The sequence below is a fragment of the Sphaeramia orbicularis genome, chromosome 12, assembly GCF_902148855.1.
Source record: "Sphaeramia orbicularis chromosome 12, fSphaOr1.1, whole genome shotgun sequence".
Taxonomy (NCBI): domain Eukaryota; kingdom Metazoa; phylum Chordata; class Actinopteri; order Kurtiformes; family Apogonidae; genus Sphaeramia; species Sphaeramia orbicularis.
The window spans coordinates 39,782,152-39,803,039 of NC_043968.1; the positions used below are offsets into that span (position 1 = coordinate 39,782,152).

Below are 20,888 nucleotides of genomic sequence, written 5' to 3' on the forward strand. Positions count from 1 at the left end.
ATTTTTATTTTGCTGCTAATATTTTCGCTTTTTGAGAGCTGCACAGTTTTGTTTTGTTTAAGCACTGCTTTGCATTAAGAACACTTGGGTAGTTTTCGATTCATATAACAATAAATTAAGTATTTTTGCAGATCATTTGTTGAGTTGATTTACACATATATTCCCATGTGGTCCTCCTCCCATGCCACCCTATGTAAAACTGTCTAGATCCACCACTGATTCAGATGAATGAGCAATTTACTAGTTTAAAGCTTTTTCAGTCACCTATCTGTGTGATATGGTAACTGTTTTTCCTTTCATCCAGACCACTCAGGTCATCTGGTGCAGGTCTGCTCTGTGTTCCCAAAGTCAGAACTAAACATGGAGAATCAGTGTTCAGTTTCTATGCTCCATATATCTGGAACAAACTACCAGAAAATATCAGGTCTGCTGAGAGTCTGAGTTCTTTTAAGTCAAGGTTAAAGACTCACCTGTTCACTGCTGCCTTTGACTAAAAGGCTTTTGACTTTTTAAATTTTATATTCTCTTTGAAACTCTGCACTGCAACTCTTACTTTAATATGTGTGTGTTTTTATTTTTATGTGTTGTTTTCTTACTTGCTGTTTTTAATCACCTTTTACATGTTTCTTTTATAATGTTTTAAATGTGTTTCTTTTTGTTTCTTTTATTTCAATGTCCTGTGTGAAGCACCTTGAATTGCCTTGTTGCTGAAATGTGCTATACAAATAAACTTGCCTTGCCTTTCTTTTTTTTCAGGATATTTTGCAGAAGTACTTGTTGAACATAATGGAACAATAGATTGTAGAAATTGTTGCAAAAAAAAAAGAAAACAGTACAGACTGTGAGAATCATCCTTTAAGCTGATAAGGACGCTCCATCTAGCTGGAGCATTTATCTTTTGTGCCAGCACTGCTTTGGTTGTGGCTCATGGGATGCTATTATGCTCATTCAATCAGGCGACAGGCAGTCAGTCACCTAGTTACCCATTTTCTTATACAGTAAATGATCCACGCAGACAGGGCAGTCAGTAGCTGGAAGTCCAGGCTAGAGCTGGCGTTCCCCAAATCCTGATTATTTCCAGATGAGAGTTGAAACAGCTTGGCCTGAGAGGAGAACACACATTCAAAAATAAAAAAAAAAAAAATCCTGAGTGGGACAGAGCATGGAGGGAGGAGGCAGCAGCTAAATGAGCCCAGAGAATGAAGTACTGATCCTACACACGGTACCACTACTTGGGAAATGTCGAACCTCACCAGCCACTTTGTTTTTAGTCACCTTTGTAATTTGCATTTATGACCGTGATTGCATCCCCTTAAAGAGACACAGCGAGGCGAGTCAACAAGGGAGTAGATCTGTGTGTGAGCAGTGTGAAAATCAACATGGTGCAGTTTTTCACTCTACTCGTTATTTACCTCCCCGTCTATCTGGCAGCCACTCAGCACTACAGCAGAGGTAGGTGAACCTGTTGAAACTGCAGACTCACCTTCATACATCATGTATCTGTCATCTCTCATCAGCCACATAGGAATTTTGAAAAACATTACAAGAGTAGAAATTGTTTTTTTGTAATTTTTTGTGGCTCATGCCAATATTTGAAGATAATTACAAATGCAAATGAATAATCAGAGCTATTCAATCTTGGTGCCACAATTCTGTGTATGTGTCAAAGAATGTGTTAAACAGGAAATTGTGGCATGGAAGACATCAACAGCTCATTTTCCTGTGAAAAGTGACTGGTTTGTTCTTACTGGATTCACTCAGTGAGGAAATTCCTTTCTCAACACTCACAGAGCTTGACACCTTGGATCTGTTACATGTTATTAAAAACCAATTGCTGCAGAAGAGAGAATGCCAAATCCATTTTCATTGTTCTTAATTTACCATTGTATTTGAAATATACACCATTGCCCATAAAGTTGGAATAAAATATTTATACTTCTTCACATGAATGATTGTCACAATGTGATTTATTCTTGCTTAGATAAAGTGTAACTGGGACTCAGTATGTTGTACCTGGTTAAAGGGGATGTTGGCAAATAGGAATAAAAATAATAAAAAACATTGTTCCAGCTTTATGGCCAACAGTGTATATGCACATATATCTGCCTCAGTATTTTAATGCAAACCAGGAATCAAATTCTATTAGAAATATTTATAGAAACGTTGCGAAGATAAATTTATATGGTTGTTATCGGAGCAGCAGTGACATAATAAAGTTGAAAAAACAATCATATGAGTAAATATCTTCTTAATTAGCTATTCAGTGAACACACATGCACATTTAGAGTAATGCTGCTGAGGACTATGAATGTTAACACCAATAGCCTCTTTTTTGTGGTCATTATTACCCCTCCCAAACCAATATCTAGCCCACAACAGAAATTTATAAACTCATTTAGGTTAGAATTGTCATAATCCAGGTACGACGCCAAAAAAAAAAAAAAAAGCATCCAACTGCATTAAAATATTCACTTTCTTACCTTTTAAACCATCTCATATAATTGATCTTTGGAAATATTGTGTCCAATGAAGAACGGAGACTGACAACCACAAAAGAAGGTGACAAAGGGTGAGACTCATCTAGAATCACCCTCCCCTTGCCTCCATGAACAGCCATCCCTGCTGGGTGGAAATTGGACATATAGCAAATCTCCAATATTTTCACTTATCAACGCCGCTCCCACATCCACAGTACCTAATCCTATATAATCTTCCTTAGTGATAGTGAATTACTTTCTCCCCAAAGACAGGGCTCACAGTTGGAGTATTGATGGAAAAGCCTGTGATTATGCTGTGAATGCTCTGAATCTGGGATGCTAAGATGTTATTTCTTCTTTATAGGTTTATATTTTTTTGTATATAGAGAGGTTAAATAAAATGATAATCACTAGAAAGGTACATTTTTCTTGTTACAATAAAGAAAATGATTCTTTATGCAGTTGAGATGTTTTGTGTCTCATTTCAATACCAAAAGATAACAAATGAAAATAAATATTCAATTTTGTTACACCTTCCATTGTGTTTGTAAAAGAATGTATTTAACAGGAAAATCATGACATACAAGATATACACAGCTTCTTTTCTGGGCAAAAAGTGACTACTTTGTTGTTACTGGATCCAGTCACTGAGGAAATTCCTTTCTCAACACTTGCATAGTTTGATATCTTGGACCTGTCGCATGATATTGAATAACAGCTGCTGGAAAAACATTGACCCTATTTCATTACATTATTGAAATACAAACCTTATTTTTGATTCTGCATAGATTATGTTGTTTTTTTTAAAATAATTTTTACAAATAGTTGAAAAACTTACCAAGACCAATGTTGAATATGGTAATGACCCCCTACCACCCCTTTTGACAATGAGGGCTGCACCTATACCCCTGTTATCTATACCGGTAACACTTTTCCTTCACCTCATCTGTTCTAGCCTCTCCTATCTGCCCCCATGACCATGTACTGACCCTGAACACCTGAAAAATCTAGGTCAGCACAACCATCTAAATTTGACACATCAACCTCGATTTAACCTTGAAAATGAAGGTTAAAGTAAACGCTCAAAGAACCTGTCCAAGAGCTTCCCAAGTTGCACCTAAATACCAAACATGAAGGACATTAGACCATCTGGTGAGGAATAATCATATTAACACTGAAGGATGCAGCAGGATATGACAATACTTCAGTGGCCAATGGCTTAACGGTAAAAATATGTGCTAAAACAGAGGTTGTGTGCCAAAAAGGACCACATTTTGGTAGGTTGTTGAATTTTTGCACTGATGAATTTTTATATTTTCTGATAAAGTAATGATATAAGCACATTTTGAGTAATGCTGCTGGAGACTCTGAATGTTAACACCAATAATATTGTTGTTCTTTAGAAAGACTAATTATAAAGACTCATGTCAGCATTTTGAAAAGAAAAAGAGTGTATTTTTGTTAACAAAGAGAAAAGAAAGCAGTTGTAGAAGTAGTAGTTGTAGTAGTAGTAGTATATAATGAAAACACACAACTTCAAATTTAAAAAATGCAACAATATGAAAAATGCAAATAAAAACTGAAAAAAAGATAGTAAAATTTACCTCAAGAATTTGTAACTAACAGCATGACCACGACACACAATATTTTATGTGTTTTCTGGCTACAAACACAAAAACTTGCACAGAAAAAGAATTGCCTATGTCGTAATGTTGCCATTTCAGGTGTTATGCGTAGCTCTCGTCTTGCAAACGTTGTATTTTGTTTCCAGATGCTCCACACATCCTCTCTTTGGTGTTGCCTCAGACCAGTCCACACCTTCTTATCGCTCATCCAGGCCTTTGTAATGTGCACAATGTGATTTTTGCATTGTCTTATTAAAATAAGTATGGATGTTTTTGAAAATAGACCATTTCTGAGGCAGAATGTGTTGCTCTGAAATGTTATTTCAGCTTTAATGGTTTAAGTGGAAATGACCTTTTCCAAGGACCCTGACACATCCCCAGACCATATCAAACCCTGGCTTTTGGATTTGTAACTGTTTACAGTCTGGATGGTCTTTATCATCTTTGGACACAATACCCATTTCTCCCACCCAGAAAAAAAACATTAATAATGTGTAGCATCGATTCATCCAGGAACAACACACATTTCTACTGAGTGATGTTCTTTTCTAGAAGCCTCTGAACTCAGACAAGTCGACAGTGCTTCTGGACAACATTACCATAAAGCCTCATTCAGTCTCAGTAAAGTTTCAACTGGCACTTGTGGCTGTAAGTATATAACATAGCAGTGTTTTTCAACCTTGGGGTCACCTGGAATTTCTAGTGATTGATCAAAAAAATAAATAAATCACTAATAAAACATATTTTTCAATGATTCAATATATTATAATTAAAACACCACACACTTTTCCTAATAAAAATGAAGTTCAAATAAAATGAATGAATGAATGAATGAATGAATGAATTTATTTTTGGGTTTACACCAATCATTTACTCAGTACATCAGTCATAATAAACATAAAAAAAACAAAAAAAGGAATAGGCTAGAAGCAAAAGGTTCTTTTTTTTGCCTATTCTTTTCAACTAATACACTGCTTACATCAACTTAAATGTGTACAGCATCGAGCATTCACATCTTAATAATAACAAATAAATAAATGATTAAATAAAAATCAACAACAAAAACATATCTACCATTTCAATTCAATATTTCTGAATAATTTTAAATGAAAGGTACTTTTTTTTTTTTTTTTAAACATTGCCAAAGGAGTGAATAACTTAAATGCATCATAAGGTCCATTCCATAATTTCACCCCCACAATCTCAGTTCATCTAGACTTCACATTTGTCCTCTCTTTAATCCACTCACACATATGAAAATCTCTGAAATTCAAATTACTCTCTTAATTCCAAGAACCACGACTGGTATTTGAGACAATACCATTTTAATCCTTCATTTTCCATATACCTATTTAGAAACAACTCTTTATACCTCTTTTTAAACATATTTATGTTTGTACTCGGGCTGTGTGAGTTAACGCGTTATTACCGCGTTAACACATTCATTAAATAACGCCAACATTTTTTTTCATCTCCCGTTCATGCCGTTTTATTATTGTTCTGCCTTTCAAGCAAGTCTTAGTTCATTTATACATACGGACTCTTATTTTGAAACTCATGCTTTTATTTTGGCGCTCCACACGCACCAAGCGCCTGTGCTGTGTGCACGTGCCGGCTGAGGGGAGAAAAGTGAGCGAACCTTCCAAGTAATGCAGAATCAAACTTTGTTTAACTCCTGCAGTTCAACGCCTGTATGTATCAATCATTCTGTTGTTTGCTAAATAATGTCACATGCAAACGTGCCGTTAGAAACATGTTTATGATGTTATTTTGGATGTGTTTATTACAATGTGTTATTAGCATGTTTAAGCTAATTTGTTTATGCTAGCAGTTGCAGATGGGTTGCTAATTCTTTATGCAGGCTCATGTTAAGTTTATGTAAATTCATTGCTTGTGTTTGGCTATAATGTGCCAGCCTCTGAACTAACCTTTACTTATTTACGATGTGATTGTTATATTAGCAGTCAATTTAAGTTTATAATAATTACATGTATGCACTCTCCATGAATATGCATATCATTAATAGACATAACTAATTGATTTATTTTGTCTTTATTTTATTAGTTAGTTCCATCTTATGTCCGAACTGGCTACGGTAACACCGAAAGGCCAAAACATACATTAGTGCAACTTATTCCCACCACTAGAGGGCTCCCTTTGCTTGCTTTGAACAACTGAACATCACATATTATCGGGCTTAGTAGTATTAGTACTTATTAGTGGGTTTAGGACTCCTGTCAGTCACTCACAAGTGGAAATAAACTGGTGTGGACATAAACACGGAGAAAAGTACCGGTCTTTTACATGGACATTCATTTTCAATGTCTTCAGATGGTGGAGTTGAGAAGGACAAAGTTGTTTATAAGCACTGCAATGTGGAATTATTTTTTATCACCGGAGTACTTCAAGTCTGAAATATCACTTAAAGGTAATACATGTTGTTGATGCCGGCAACACCCCCCCCAAAAAAAATATAACTATTTGACTAATCGCGACTAATCGCAGAAATCCACGCGATTAATTGTGATTAAAAATTTTAATTGCTGCTCAGCACTAGTTTGTACTTTCCTTTATCTCCTGTTCTAGATTGTTCCACAAAGTCACTCCACAGCTTGTTATGCACATACTTTTCATTGTTGTTCTTTATGTTTTTTTTCAAATTTAGCTCTCCCCTTAGATTGCAGCCTCCTTCTCTTTCAGTGAACATTCCCCAAATATTTTTTGGCAACAGATTATTTCTTGCTATGTATATTATCTGCGCTGTTTTAAATTTAACCAAATCCATGAATTTCGTGCAGGATATAATATGTGAGAGGGCATATCTTGATTGACCTGATCATGTGACCACGTATGTTACTATGCTTCAACCTACCCGGACACAGTCGCAGTCAGAAAACCAAACTGAACAGAGAATGGAAAGATTTCTTCGCCTGCCTGGCCCCGCTAAGACATCTCCAAGAGAAACTGAGAAGCAGACACCAAAAAGGTGCATTATATACATTATATAGCATAAACGTCATCTAAAGTTAATGTTTATTTGCAACATAGTATAGCAAACTATTACATGATCAAAAACGAATTAATTTTAGCAAAAAAATGTATCTGTTTTGAATGTCTGGGGTCACCAGAAATTTGTGATGTTAAAATGCGATCACGAGCCAAAAAAGGTTGGGAACCGCTGTAATATAGAGTTTGACAAGGGTTTCCATAGTACTCCTGAGCCCACGGGATTCTGTTATATATCAGCTTCTTGTAGCAGCGTCATCTGAGGGATGGAACATCAGGTGTTCGGCTTTAGTTGCATCTGTTTCATCTCACAGATAGAAGGTTCCATATTGAATTCCCAGTCGGGCCAGGGCCTCTCTGTGTAGAGTTTACCTGTTCTCTTCCTCCAGGTCTTCCCATTTCCCCTTCCACTGAAAACAGATTTACATGGGGTAATTCTCCTGTGAGTGCCCTTAACCACAGTACTGATGAAGATCTGAAGTTGGTCCCTGAGTGCCTTCAGTTGCAGCGCACTGCTCCTAATCTGCAAAGAGCTAATGCTAATCACTAATGCTAATGCTGGTGATGTGTGTCAGGATGGATAGAATGCAGGGACTGAATTTCCCTACAGGGATAGTGAGTTACCCTTTAACCTTTTATACACTGAAATACAACTGAAGTTTTCAAATCCCTTTATTTCTTTGAGCAGCAATTTTTCATTTTATTCATACATTTATTTTTTCAAACCAGCAATCCTTGGTCCATGTTTTCTCCTGAATGACTAAACCTTTTCTGTTTGCTGCTTTTGTACCAAATCATGATTACAATCCTTTATCACACCTTAAATTGCCAACTTTTTCTTGAATGTCTTGCCTTGACTGGCAGTAATGGAACCTGACCACAACATGTAGCATTCTTTGTTTTGCTTCCTTTTTTAATTTGTATTTTTTAAACTGTTCCAGTTGTTTTATACAGTATATGTGGTTGTATGAACATAAACATTTTGACCCAGTTGATTAGATTTGTCAATTTATGTGTCAAAAATAATTACATTAACTAAGATATGTTCTCTTTAATTTGTCCAATATAATAAATCTTTGAAAAGTCTTTTTTAGATGAGTGAACATCACAGATAGTCTGCTTGTTTACTTACAAAGGAAGACAAATAAGAGCAAAGCTTATGTGAAATGAAATCACCCTCCTCTGGTCTTCATGAATGCCATCCCTGCTGAGTGGACATCAGACATGCAGACTATATTTTTCCATTTAGCACTGCTGTTTAAAGTATTCCCACATCCATACTGCCTAATCCTATATAATCTTACCTGGTGATTGTGAATTACGTAAGTGCACTTACGCTCTCCAAAGACTGGGTTCACAGCAAGAGGATTGATGTAAAAGCCCATGATTATGATGTGAATGCTAAATTCTGTGCAAAAATACAGCCATTTATTTGGAAGTTTAATAAAAGTTGAAATAAAATCCTATTGAAAGCAGGTTTTTTCCTCTCGTGTCCTTCTCAGAGGTGTCAAAAGTATTCACATTCTTTACTCAGGTAGAAGTATAGATACTAGGGTTCAAAGTAACTTCTGTAGAAGCTGAAGTATCAACTCAAGCTTTTTACTCATGTAGAAGTGTAAAAGTACTGGTTTCAAAACTGCTTAAAGTATAAAAGTAAATGTAAGGGGAAAAAATACCATTAGGACAAAAGCTTAGGCGGTGCCACAGGGGCCTATATTGCACTACCCCACCTCCCCAAAAAACATTTTTCTAAAGGCCATAATGACTATAATGTTATATTAAAATGTTAATGTTGAAACATTTGGGATGCACTAGTCTACCTGTTTCAGATGCATATATGCCCATTGAAAATGAAGGCATTTTTGCCCAATGCAAATGTATTAAAGAACCATATATGTGTCTTACTGAGAATTATCATGTGTTTCATGGAGCGGAAGATATGATGACAAGTGGAATATAAGTATTGGAATTAGGGATGTACCGATACTATTTTTTTCCAGATCTAGTGCAAGTACGAGTACTTACATTTGAGTACTTGCCGATACCGAGTACCGATGCGAGTACTTAATCTCATTCCAGTTCTTAGTTCCTTTTGTAAATGTGCTTTATTGTCGTTGTCATTAGTCTGACCGGAACAAAGTGCTACTACTGACATTTAATGTCTTGGAATAAGCGTTTCTCAATTAATCCACCAGGGGGCACCGCTCTTAATTAACCATACTGGGCAAATACCACAAAGAAGAGTAAAATTTTTTGAGAAGAAGAAGAAGAAAGTCAGTAATAACAAACATGGAGACGACAGAGGTAACACTAATGTGATACTAATATTGCAGCGTTTTCGCTGGTAAGGTTTAAAAGCTTAGCTTCAGCAGGTAGAGAAAAGAGAAATGAGTCATAAGTTTCGTTTTCACTTCCGCTGGCGGCGGTCTGCACCGCTCAGTGCCCCCGGCCCAGCCCTGGGTCCTCCACGGTTCCCGGTGGTATTCTCCATCTGGGTATGCATCCGCCAGCAGCTGGAAAACAGATGGAATGTACACAGAGGATGGACAGAACGCTGCGCCCGTATCTGTCTGTGTCTTTAACGTTACTTGCAGTCAGCGTTACTTTTATCACTGTCATTTATTTTGAAAAATCTCCACACTCTTCACACTCCACACACATTATTTCACCTCTGTGTACCTGCTGCACTGAACTGTGAATGTCACGTGGCCGTAGTGGTATCGATGCATTTGTATCGGGTTGCTTTTACGAGTACGAATATGAGTATACGAGTATCAGAGCTGATGCCCGACACTGGTATTGGATCGGTGCATCCTTGATTGGAATGGTGCAAAAAGTTGGATGCGATGGCTCACGTACAAACCAATAGGGTGTCAGAATGGCATATGTTTATACTTCTCATCCAACCACAATCTAATTCACTCTATCCGGACCGTGCCCTTTATCTGGATAGGGTTTTTTTGTTTTTTTGAACAATAACAAGCCAGAAGTCAGCTTTACTCCTACTACTACTATAGATAACCAAAATTTCAGTTTAAGTAAGGGAACTAAGTATTTTTACTTCGTTACTTGACACCTCTGGTACTTCTCGCCCTTTTCTGTCATAAAAGGAAGGGATCTACACGTCTGTCTGGTTCTGTTTTATTCAATTTTTCTTTTTTTCCCTCTAAAGAAGACTTCCCTCCAGCCAGGAGAATCATTAAGCCCTGCTAATTAATGGATCTTTGTTGTTCCCTCATCTCCTTAAAGCAGTTAGCGGGAGATTACAAGTCCCTGCACGTGTGTAATGACAATGGGGGAAGCCTGCCCATCCAAACAATGATTGTTGGGAACATTGGAGGTGGGAGGGGAAGCATGAGAATTAAAAAAAAAAAAAAAAAAAAAAAAAAAAGGTTGTAAAAGCAGTGGCAGGCAAAGAGGGGATGTTCTGAAGGACATGTGGAAAAGAACTGGGCTGTAACATGCAGAGCCATGCATCACCTTGGGTTTATGATTGTTTGCCCACATTAAAAAGTAATATTTTCAATGTGAAATCGACCTTAAATATACAGTATGTGATTTCTGACAGTCTTGCAATCATAATAATGACAAAGGTATTATGGGAGTTATGTTATCACTACTGCAACCAATAAAAAATGTATGTGACCTGATTCAGATTCAGACACAGATGAGGTAGAGGGATCATATGTAGAGGTGACATTTCTGACCAACAGTAGGAGGAGGTTATGTACCAGAACACACCTACAGCTATCAAAAGCACCAACAAATTAACAGTACATCTCCAAAGACTGTATCACTCACAGAAAAAGGTGTGAAGCTTATTGTTTACATACATTCTGGTACAAATAAAAAAAACCTCACAGCTGGTTATTTTGTCAGGCAGTGAAAATAACACAGTAATGGTGACATAGGTTACTGCATTAGCTAAAGGTTTACATTATAGCTCTGTTAGCTTTGGTCCGTTTTTATGCAGAGAACAGCCACAGTAAAACCTCCAATCACCACTGTTTTCTGTACAGTTTGGACCAATCCCAATTCACCCCTTAGCTCTCCCCCTTACCCCCATCCCTTGGCTCTTGCACTTGGCACTACCCCTTGAAACGCAGCTGCAAGGGGTAGGGGTTGAAACGTTCCCCTATGAAATGGGACAACCCTTCGCAACCTGTTGCGTCATCAGCATTCATCAATTTTAATTAATAGGTTTTAATTAGTAGGTGCAAAAACTTTGTTTCTGAAAGTATTCACCATGCCATCAGTAGCTGTAACCATCACTGTTCCATGGGCTTTGGTCATCTTCTTATGGCTATCAACTATAAATGGCAGAAATGCGATCTATAACACATTGAAACAGCATTAAACGGTCGATCAAATAAGTGGTTTGAAAATTCATACATTTGTGTGTTTCTTTCATCACACTGCTGCACTTTTTTGTTGTGTTTACCTCCATCTTGCCAATGATTCGAACAGAATTATGGGAAATTTCTCCTAACCCTCCGTTCGTAGAGTGGTCCTGAAATATCTCCGTTTCGAGGGCTATACAGCCGTCTGCCTTAGCCCTTCCCCTCCATCTAACTGAGAATCAGGACAACACCACCCCTTCACATGTACGCGCAAAATGGAGGGATGGGGTAAGGGGGAGGGCCAAGGGGTGAATAAGGATTCAGCTTTTGTGCTGTCAGTAGCTGGTCAGAAAAGGTCAGCAGAGTGACTCACTACTCCCTCTAGTGGGCATATAAATCTGTCAGACTGTGAGTATGAATAGATCCAGTTCATATCTCTACAGTCCAATACATTGGCATCTTTGACAAGGCTTCATAGTTCTTTGTTCTCTTTAAGGTCATAAGTGAATATTTTAAAGTAGAAATACTACATGCAGCACCTTGTTTTAACATGATATCACACTGTTTTCACAGGGTTTCATTGTAGAGTAGACATGATGCCATTGACAAGCAACCCAATAAATCAGGCTGCTATATACTGTATGTACCATAGGTTACATATACTGTTCTCTGTGTAAGATTTGTCTGTGTTAGTGTGCTTCCATGACCTATGTGTCTGCTGTCTGGATGTTCTGCCTTCTGGCCCTTGTCCTTTTCGCTCTGAGTTCCACTACTGAGCGCTGTCTCCAAACTGACCCCTTTGACTATGTCAATGCATTCTAGCATCATCTGCACCAGTGTAAGCCTTTTCTCACTATCCCGCTGTACCCTGCATGAGAAATAAAACACCAGTAATATGCTGATTCTTAAACACTATTTTGAGTGCTTGAAACACAAAGAACTAAATTCTCTGTGCACCAAAGGACAGCTGCAGCATCCAGTGACAGAGTAGCAAATAATATTTCAAATGTAAATCTGAGCTGCCATTTGCAGCCTCTCCATCCCCAATATAACCCTCGTACTGATGTGCTCTCTTTCTCCTGGGTGTTGTATTGTTTACTCTGACAATGCCTCTGAAGCCGTAGTGGCTCTTCGGTATCTACTTCTGCAAATATACATTCCTTGTCCGCTGCTGATGGTGCATTTGGGAGTAAATGAGGAGTGTAAATTTTCAGCTACACTTCAATAAGCATCTCTAGCAGTGTTGGACTGGGACATATCCATCCAAGTATCCATCCAGTAATTTAGCTTGTCGTGTATACAAAAAACACTAAATGAAAGATTTACTTGGTGAGTCAAAAATATAATTATCTTTGCAATTGCTGTTAAAACAATCACACAATCTTATATAGAATAGAATAGAATAGAAAAGAACTGTAGATAGTATAGTATAAAATGGGGCTGTTTCTGGCCAAAATCCTGAGGTTTGTTTTTGCCTTTATTCTTTTGGGAGGTACTGGAGAAACATGAACTTCTAACCTCAGATAAATCCCTAGTACAGTCTTAGTTCAATATGTGCAGGGTGGAGGGGTGAAAGGTATGGAATAATATGGTGAGGATTACACAAATCTGACAAATTCTGGACTTTTTTATTCCACTTTTTTATTCTTTACATTCTAAATGGTGATTGGATTGAGAAAGCGAAGCAGGGGATCAGACTGGCAGTCACCCAAGCAGGAAGCAGGTACATGAGGAGATCAGCCAGTGCATGTGGCTTTGTCTGGCCTGACAAATGTTATAAAGCTAAATGTATCTGGCTGCGGGCAGCAGGCCTGATCATTACTGCAGAATTGGCGAGGCAGTGCACCATAGATGCCACTGTAGGGTAGAGGGATTTGATCTGAATTCAGATGAAGCACAGTGTTTATACTGTATACCTCATTAAGATCTGTGTGTGTGATCTGTGTGTTGGCTTACATAGGGAGCCAAGAGCTGGATGGCAACAGTATGCATAAAGCACTGGAAAAAGAGAGTAAGACGTCTGGAGAAGCTCAACGGAAGTTTTACTTTACTTCATTATGCTGTGAATCCCCTTTCAACTCTAATCAGCTTTGCTTTTTCACCTCTCTCCTGAAGCAGTGTCACCAAATTAGACTCTGAATCTAACAGAGCGCATCGCAATATGAAGAGACTTAAAGGGTTGGGGCAGCAATAGTTGACATAATAAACAGTATGGAGGGGGAAATACAGATGGAGTTACTTGGCATCCTTGTGTGACCTCCTTGTGTTCTCTTCTCACTCCGCCTGCTATCTGACATTTAATTCCAGCCTTGTTTAGCTCTAACCTTTTCAAGACTTTTCATTAAAAGACGGACTCTGCTTAGTATAAGTTGGGATGTTATGCAAAGATGAGAACATGAAAGTGTTATTATTAGATCGGTGATCTTAATAAATCATTGTTATGTCCTTTTGGTTTTATTAGCAATATAAAGTAGATTGCATAGATCTATTTGTTCATTTCATATTAAACCAAAAATCATCCATGTGCCAATACTGTTTATTTCTGCAAAGAAAACTTACAAAATAACTGCAGTATTTCAATGATTTAAAGACACTGCATCACAGTGTAAAGATGAATGATAAATTGAATCATTTCATCCTAAACTCCTAAGCTCCTGGAGGATTCTGTTGGGTTTCTGTAAATTGACTTAGAGTCTGGTTTTGACCAACTCTATATATAAAATGTCAAGAGATAACTTTCTTGTGATCTGGCGCTATATAAATAAAATTTGATTGATTGAGTGATTTAATTGGTTTTCCCCTGTAAGTCGCTTTGGAAAAAAGCGTCTGCCAAATGCGTAAAATGCGTAAACATAAACTAGTACAAGTTCTTACCACTTAGAGATATTTTGTTTATTGACTTTTGTCACAAAGCTCCATCGAGAGGCAGCAGTAGTAGATAATGTAGGTAAGGTTTGTTAATAACGTAATGAAGTGCAATATGGGTTTATTGCTGTTTTGCAAAATAAAAAGATATTACAGCTGTTAATGTAATTATTAAATTTGAAGGGCACACAGTTAAACCAAATAAAAATCTGCCCCTTTTATGAACCTGTTGCAAAATGTGACTGGTTTGTCCTTGGTCCAGGCCACAAATGACCAGGCTTAAGGTTGTAGTAGCTTTTTGAAATACAAACACATCGCAAACCATCTTGGGTAGAAGTAAAAGAGGTTATGTTGTGCTTACATTTGGTGGAATAAAGTAAATATCTAATATGATTCTTTGGTGAAGAGTACATAACTGTGAAATGTTTGAGTAAATGTGCTTAGTTACTTGCCCCATGGATGAGATGTGTGTGGCCTTGTGCGATTGCTTCTGCTTATCAGCTTTAGTAGCATATGGATTTATGGGGTTTTATCATAGAGATGAAATAGAAGCAACGGTTTTCACCAGTCAAGAGTGAAGGGTTTCATCCAGCTATATCTCAGATAACTTGAGTCTTGGTCTGCTACACATATGGACTGCCAACTGAAGTCTGACAAACTGAAGTCAGCCTTCTCTGCCCCTCTGAGAGCACACAGAAATCTTTCCTCTGGATGCATTATCTATTGTACATATAGGAGCATCTGCAGCTCAGGTCGAATAGCAATTACCCTCTGCACAGCTGGAGCCAGTTTCTGTCCAACCTGCATAATATTTGAGCAGTAATGTATCTGTGTTTACATGACCTCTGGCCCGCCCACATTCACTGCATATTGGACAACATGGCTCCTAGTTTTTAAAAAAGGAGACAGAGCTTCTAATCAAATTTCCTGTTCTTGTGTGTTGTAGCTCTATATCCATCAGCATATAGAATAAAGCGTGGAACATATTCGCTGATCAACCCGACATTCCAGCACTCAGCAGATGATATCAACCTGCTTTTTGAGGTCAGTTCATGATTGATTTAGATTGTGTTGGAATGACTCATGGCTCAGTTATTCTTTAATCAAAAGTAATTCAAATATGTTAATAATGTAATTTCAACATTTCCAGATCACACATTTGTGGCACACTTTCAGCTACTGCGGTGTTTTTCAACCTTGGGGTCAGGAATTCAAATGGGGTTGTCTGAAATTTCAAGTAATTGATAAAAAATGTTAAAAAATTAAAACTTTATAAAAATTTACATTATATAGCCTAAATTTAATCTGAAATTAACATTTATTTGCAACATATTATAGCAAACTATTACATGATCAAAACCAAATTACTTTTAGCAAAAAAATTGGGTCATTTGTGAAAATTTGTGAAATTTGTGATGTTAAAATGGGGTTGGGAACCACTGGTTTAAGCCCTTCATTCAGATGTGTACACTGGTTTAAGATGTTTGTGGCACAAGATTTGATCAGTTTGAGAAAGAACAGACTGTACCAAACAACTTAAAAAGGGGATTGGGAGCAGTTAATGCAGTGTTTTTCAACCTTGGGGTCGGGACCCAAGTAGGGTCGCCTGGAATTCAAATGGCGTCACCTGAAATTTCTAGTAATTGATAAAAAAATGTTAAAAAATGAAAACTTACTGATAAAATTTACATTATATAACCTAAGTGTCGTCTAAAATTAACGTTTATTTGCAACATATTATAGCAAACTGTTACATGATCAAAAACAAATGAATTTTAGCAACAAAAAAAAAGTCTCTGGTTTGAACGTCTAGGGTTGCCAGAAATTTGTGATGTTAAAATGGGGTCATGGGCCAAAAAAGGTTGGAAACCACTGAGCTACTGAAAGTATTTTATTACAAAAAACGAAAACACCCTATATCGCTGCTAATCATTAGCAGAAGTGTGAAGTATGTGTTTACTCAAATGTTTCCTGGCACCAGTGAAGAGAACATTCATTATTATCTTATGGTGTCTCTGCTCAGCACAGAACTAGATGAGTGCACATTTTTCGGTGACTGGTAAAGGTTGCAAGTTGTAACTAATAAATTGTTTGTGTTTTTAATGTTTAAGGTTTTTGAGTGTTTTTCTTAATGGAAGTCCATTCCTTAGATGCTGCTGGCTGGGATGCAGATCCGAGGGGAGGAGCAGGGTATGCTGATCCCAGATGAGGAGCTCGCCTCATTGAGGAGGGTGGAGAAACTGGAGGTCATCTGTGAGGACGTTCTGCCTAAGAAGCTATCGGACATCCGGCGTCTAACATCTGAGCTCACCCAGCGCCAACGCCCTTTGAGCTGGCAGGACTTTGAGAGGACGGTGCTGACCCTGGTTTACACTTCTCAGACACTGACTCAAATCAGTAACAAACAGCAGAGAGAGGCGTGGAGTCAGACTCTGATCCAACTGTTCAGAGCTGTACAGAAGGACCTCAGACCTTCATGAAAATGATGTTAACCTTCATGCCCTCCTCAAGTTTACAATACTCTAGTGACCTTCGTGGACAAAAATGTACACGCAGACAAAAACTACCATAAAATCATAATACGTCAACATTTTTTCTTGCTTTTTTAAAATAAATCTCTTAAACAACTTCTTCCCTGCTCAAAACTACCAAACATTCAACAGTTTTCAAGATTTTAGTCCATTAAATGCTGGTTTAATCATTTGAATTCTAAGTGATTTATTACAAAAAACAAAAAAAAATAGAAGATTTTCCATAAAATATATAGTATTTGGATGAAACATTGGTGGGGATTAGAGCGTTGGATATGAATGGAGTGTGAATGTGAGGGCGAATGAATAATGGATCAATAATGCCTTGAAAAGCGCTACAGAAATCTAATCCATTATTATTATTATTATTATTATTATTATTATTATTATTATTATTATTATTATTATTATCATCATCATCATCATCATCATTATTATTATTATTATTATTATTATTATTATTATTATTATTATATGTCAAAGATTATCAATGAAATTGATTTGATTGCATTAGTATTTTTTCTGTAGTGTCCAATACTCCCTCTGGTCACCCTCATGGACAAAAATATACACGCACATGAAAACTACTATAAAATCATCATGTGTCAACCTTTCTTTCTTCTGTTTTTTTAATAATTTCTTCCATCAGTTTTGAGTGGATCCACTGAAATAAAAGATGCATCATAAACAGACAGTGTTGCTTAATGTAGAACGCACCGTAATAAGGCATTATAATAACCTGACTCTAGTTTTTGACAGCTCTTTATTTTGAGTCTCAGTAATGTTTGTGTGTTGTATTCAAGTGTGACCTGTCTGCCTGATCTTTCTTGTGCTACTTTATAGATTTCCTAAAAATAGAGATATCCAAATCACCACCAAGAATTTGAGCTTCATGGTCATGTAGGCATAGAAGTCAGGGCTTCTGTCAACTTCAGTCTGTCTCATCCTGATTAGTTCACTTCACTTCATAACTGAGGACTCACGACACAACTCAGTGGCCTTAAACGTCATCTCCTTTATTCCTCCTGAACTGAGCAAAACGTTTTCATGTTCATGGGAGGGTTGTGACGTCAGACTGTCTGTGTCACACTTGCACAGGCGTTCCAGAGCATCACTTGAGCAGAATCACAACCAAACACAAATGTGCTATTGTGTAGACATGGTGTTGTTATCTCTCACTGCACATTGTTTTTGTCCACCAGTTTGTCACACTTCTCTGTTGTTGTCACCGTCTTCATCCTCTCCTTCCAACATGCTGAATATGACACAGTGGTTCATACTTCAGGTCCAGGGAAAAGCGACTCATTTTTGGTTTCAGAAAGGAAACAACTTTCCTAGTTCCAAGATAAATTATTCAAGATAAAAATGCTCAGAAAGATTCAAAATGACATACATGAACCACAGCAGTGTCACCCAATCCATGATGGTGGAAGAAAGGGAACAGTGATGTTTTTTTTGTTTTTTTTAACCTTTTCATGCATAGTGGTCACTACAGTGGACAGTTATTCTCCAGCTGTTCTCTTGTATATTCAAGGGTTTTGTTGTTTTTGTTCCATATCAGCCAACACAGTTGACACTTATGCACCATCCCATACACTGACAATCATACTATTACTGGAACTTTGCTTTTTTTGATAAACCTGATCTGCGCGAACATGTAAAGTGTAAATCAATTGCTTGTTGTTGTTATAAGACTATAATTGATAATTGTTTTTTTGTGTGCATATTATCTTCATGAAGTGAGCAGTAACAAGTATTAACCCTATAACACTAAACGTATCATATTTGATACATGAGTTTCAAAGCCCTCTACATGATCAGTGTGATTTTTTTTTTTTCTTGAAAAACCTGATGTATACAATTAGATACATGCAATACACAGATAATCCACCAGAGGGAGGAGTCCATTCACCAGAGGCTTTTCCAGTGGCACTACAAGACTGTCATTAATGAGGAAGGAGGAAGAACTGTGACAAGTCTGAAAAGGAATTAACAATTTGTTAGACATGTTTGTGTTATATTATGTTTTTGTTTGTTCAAAAATAATAATATTTGAGCATTGAGACCTGATGTATCAAATATGATACCACATTGAAACTCATACATGGAAATTGATATTTGAAAAAAACATTTTTTGAGTGTTCAGGAGGACCAATAAAGGCTCCAGTTTCAAAGAACTGGAATTTTCTGTCAGTGATTTAATGGTTCAGGCTTTACAGGGTTAGAATATGATAAAATGTGAAAAAACATCAGATTAGCATCATTAAAAATGTATCAGTAAATACATGTTTCTTTGCTTCAAAAATTCGACTCATGGTGTCCAACTGAGGGGACATTTTTGCAACTCCATGAAAAATAGGTTCATAAAAAATTTCAATTGCATTGATTTTTTTATGCCTTAAAAGGAATAAAAACATCAGGAAAAAAAACTTGATTAAGGTTCTCATAATTCATGCATGAAAGGGTTAAACTCTGGAACCCATACTATGTACTACATAATCTGGGATAATGTCTCATAATGTGTTAGTAGACAAGACAGTACTTTGCATAAAGTGTGATTTGGAACTATATATTTGATTAAACTTCAGAAACAGAAAGATGATTGTTCTGTGTGATTCTGAAACGTCTTTATCACCACTGTTTGAGGCTTTACTCTTCATGATCCCTTTATTTCTTTTGTGAAAAGTCTTGTGTGAAAGTAGCTTTCTATAATACCATGCACAAAAATGCTTCACATTTAATCATGTAACTTTTTGCCAACAGTAAAACACACTGTAAACCCGACATATTGAAAACCGAACCACATATTGAAACTGCGATTGACTTTGATCAGAAATCAGCAGTACCTCAGTTTGATAAGCCTTCATTGGCTGTGTGTATTGCACATTTGATGTCATCTAATAGCCTTAAAAAGCATTAGATGCTTTGCTCTGCTCCGCTCATTTGATTTGCCTGTAAAAGCCCTTTGAAAGAAAACTACAGATTTGTACTTAAGAGTCTGTGTACATCAATACTCCTGATTGCTCATTTGAGCAAACTGTAACATGCTTGATAGATGTTTGCTTAAAAGCTACCCATTTCCCTACTCAGTTTAGGAAATAGGCTCTTGCTGTAATAGGCTTTCATACTGTTCAGTCATTTTGGAGTGGATAAAAAGTATATATGCGGTTTGTGTTGTTTTCCCTCTTGAGTGAATTAGTTTTACATTTGCTTACAATTTGGGTCTTGTTTCAGTTCAAGTTTTCATTCTAACAGTTACTTATGTTGATTTTTCCGGTGTTTGTCATTTCCTGCATATTTTCCCAAAACATTCAGTCTCTAAAAATGTATATATAATCACAGGATTTTCTGCAAGTTTCTCAAATCTTTCCTCAGCATGTTAGGGTTTATCCAATGCCAAAACTTTTGATGCTAACCTGAGAGGACCAAGCAGTAAGGCAACCAGGAGACAGGATTAAAGTTCAGATGTGGGTTTTTATTCACCCCAAAAAATAATTCAAAAACAGTTACAAATGATAGTTTTAACAAGTATATAAAAGAGGTCAACATAACAGTACTTAAAATAATAGGAACTAAGGCTGAGATAATGTACTGATGTATCAAACAAATAAACCAAAACTGACCTAACCAAATAAAAAAGGGGGAACATATATAGTGGCTTGGCCAAACCATTAAATACAAAAGGGAAAACAAAATGGACACTAACTGTAACTAAATACAACTAAAGCTTTGGAAAAACTGAATCCCCCCATTACATCACAGCACATGGTATAGTCTGAGGAGGTTCCTGCAGGATTTAATCCAGTTCCACCTTTAGCCACATCAGGACAAGACGGGACACTCCACCACACCTGGTAACCCAAAACAACAAAGGATTAATATAACAAAACACAAACAAATAATTTAATGGTCACCCTACAATGTTTATATATGTGCACTTATATAAGGATGATGATGATTAAAATAAACACATACAAAATTAACTAAACTATGCTGAATGAATGATTGAATGCAGCTAAAAAGACCATGTGTTGCTTACCAAAG

The 20,888-nt window shown here is 36.9% G+C and overlaps 1 protein-coding gene across 1 annotated transcript; it reads left to right on the forward strand.

Annotated features, from left to right (window-relative positions):
• The first annotated feature begins 1,219 nt into the window (after positions 1-1,219).
• fam180a (family with sequence similarity 180 member A) lies at positions 1,220-16,843 on the forward strand. The gene is made up of 3 exons (XM_030150037.1): positions 1,220-1,452; positions 15,260-15,357; positions 16,464-16,843. The coding sequence occupies exons 1-3, from the start codon at positions 1,380-1,382 to the stop codon at positions 16,791-16,793; spliced, it is 501 nt and encodes a 166-aa protein (XP_030005897.1). The 5' UTR covers positions 1,220-1,379; the 3' UTR covers positions 16,794-16,843.
• The last annotated feature ends 4,045 nt before the right edge of the window (positions 16,844-20,888 follow it).

Excerpts from the sequence above, each read along its gene's own strand:
- fam180a (XM_030150037.1), top strand. The coding sequence starts at position 1,380 with ATGGTGCAGTTTTTCACTCTACTCGTTATTTACCTCCCCGTCTATCTG. Across the intron at positions 1,453-15,259 it reads CACTCAGCACTACAGCAGAG|CTCTATATCCATCAGCATAT; the intron begins GTAGGTGAACCT and ends TGTGTGTTGTAG. Across the intron at positions 15,358-16,463 it reads ATATCAACCTGCTTTTTGAG|ATGCTGCTGGCTGGGATGCA; the intron begins GTCAGTTCATGA and ends TCCATTCCTTAG.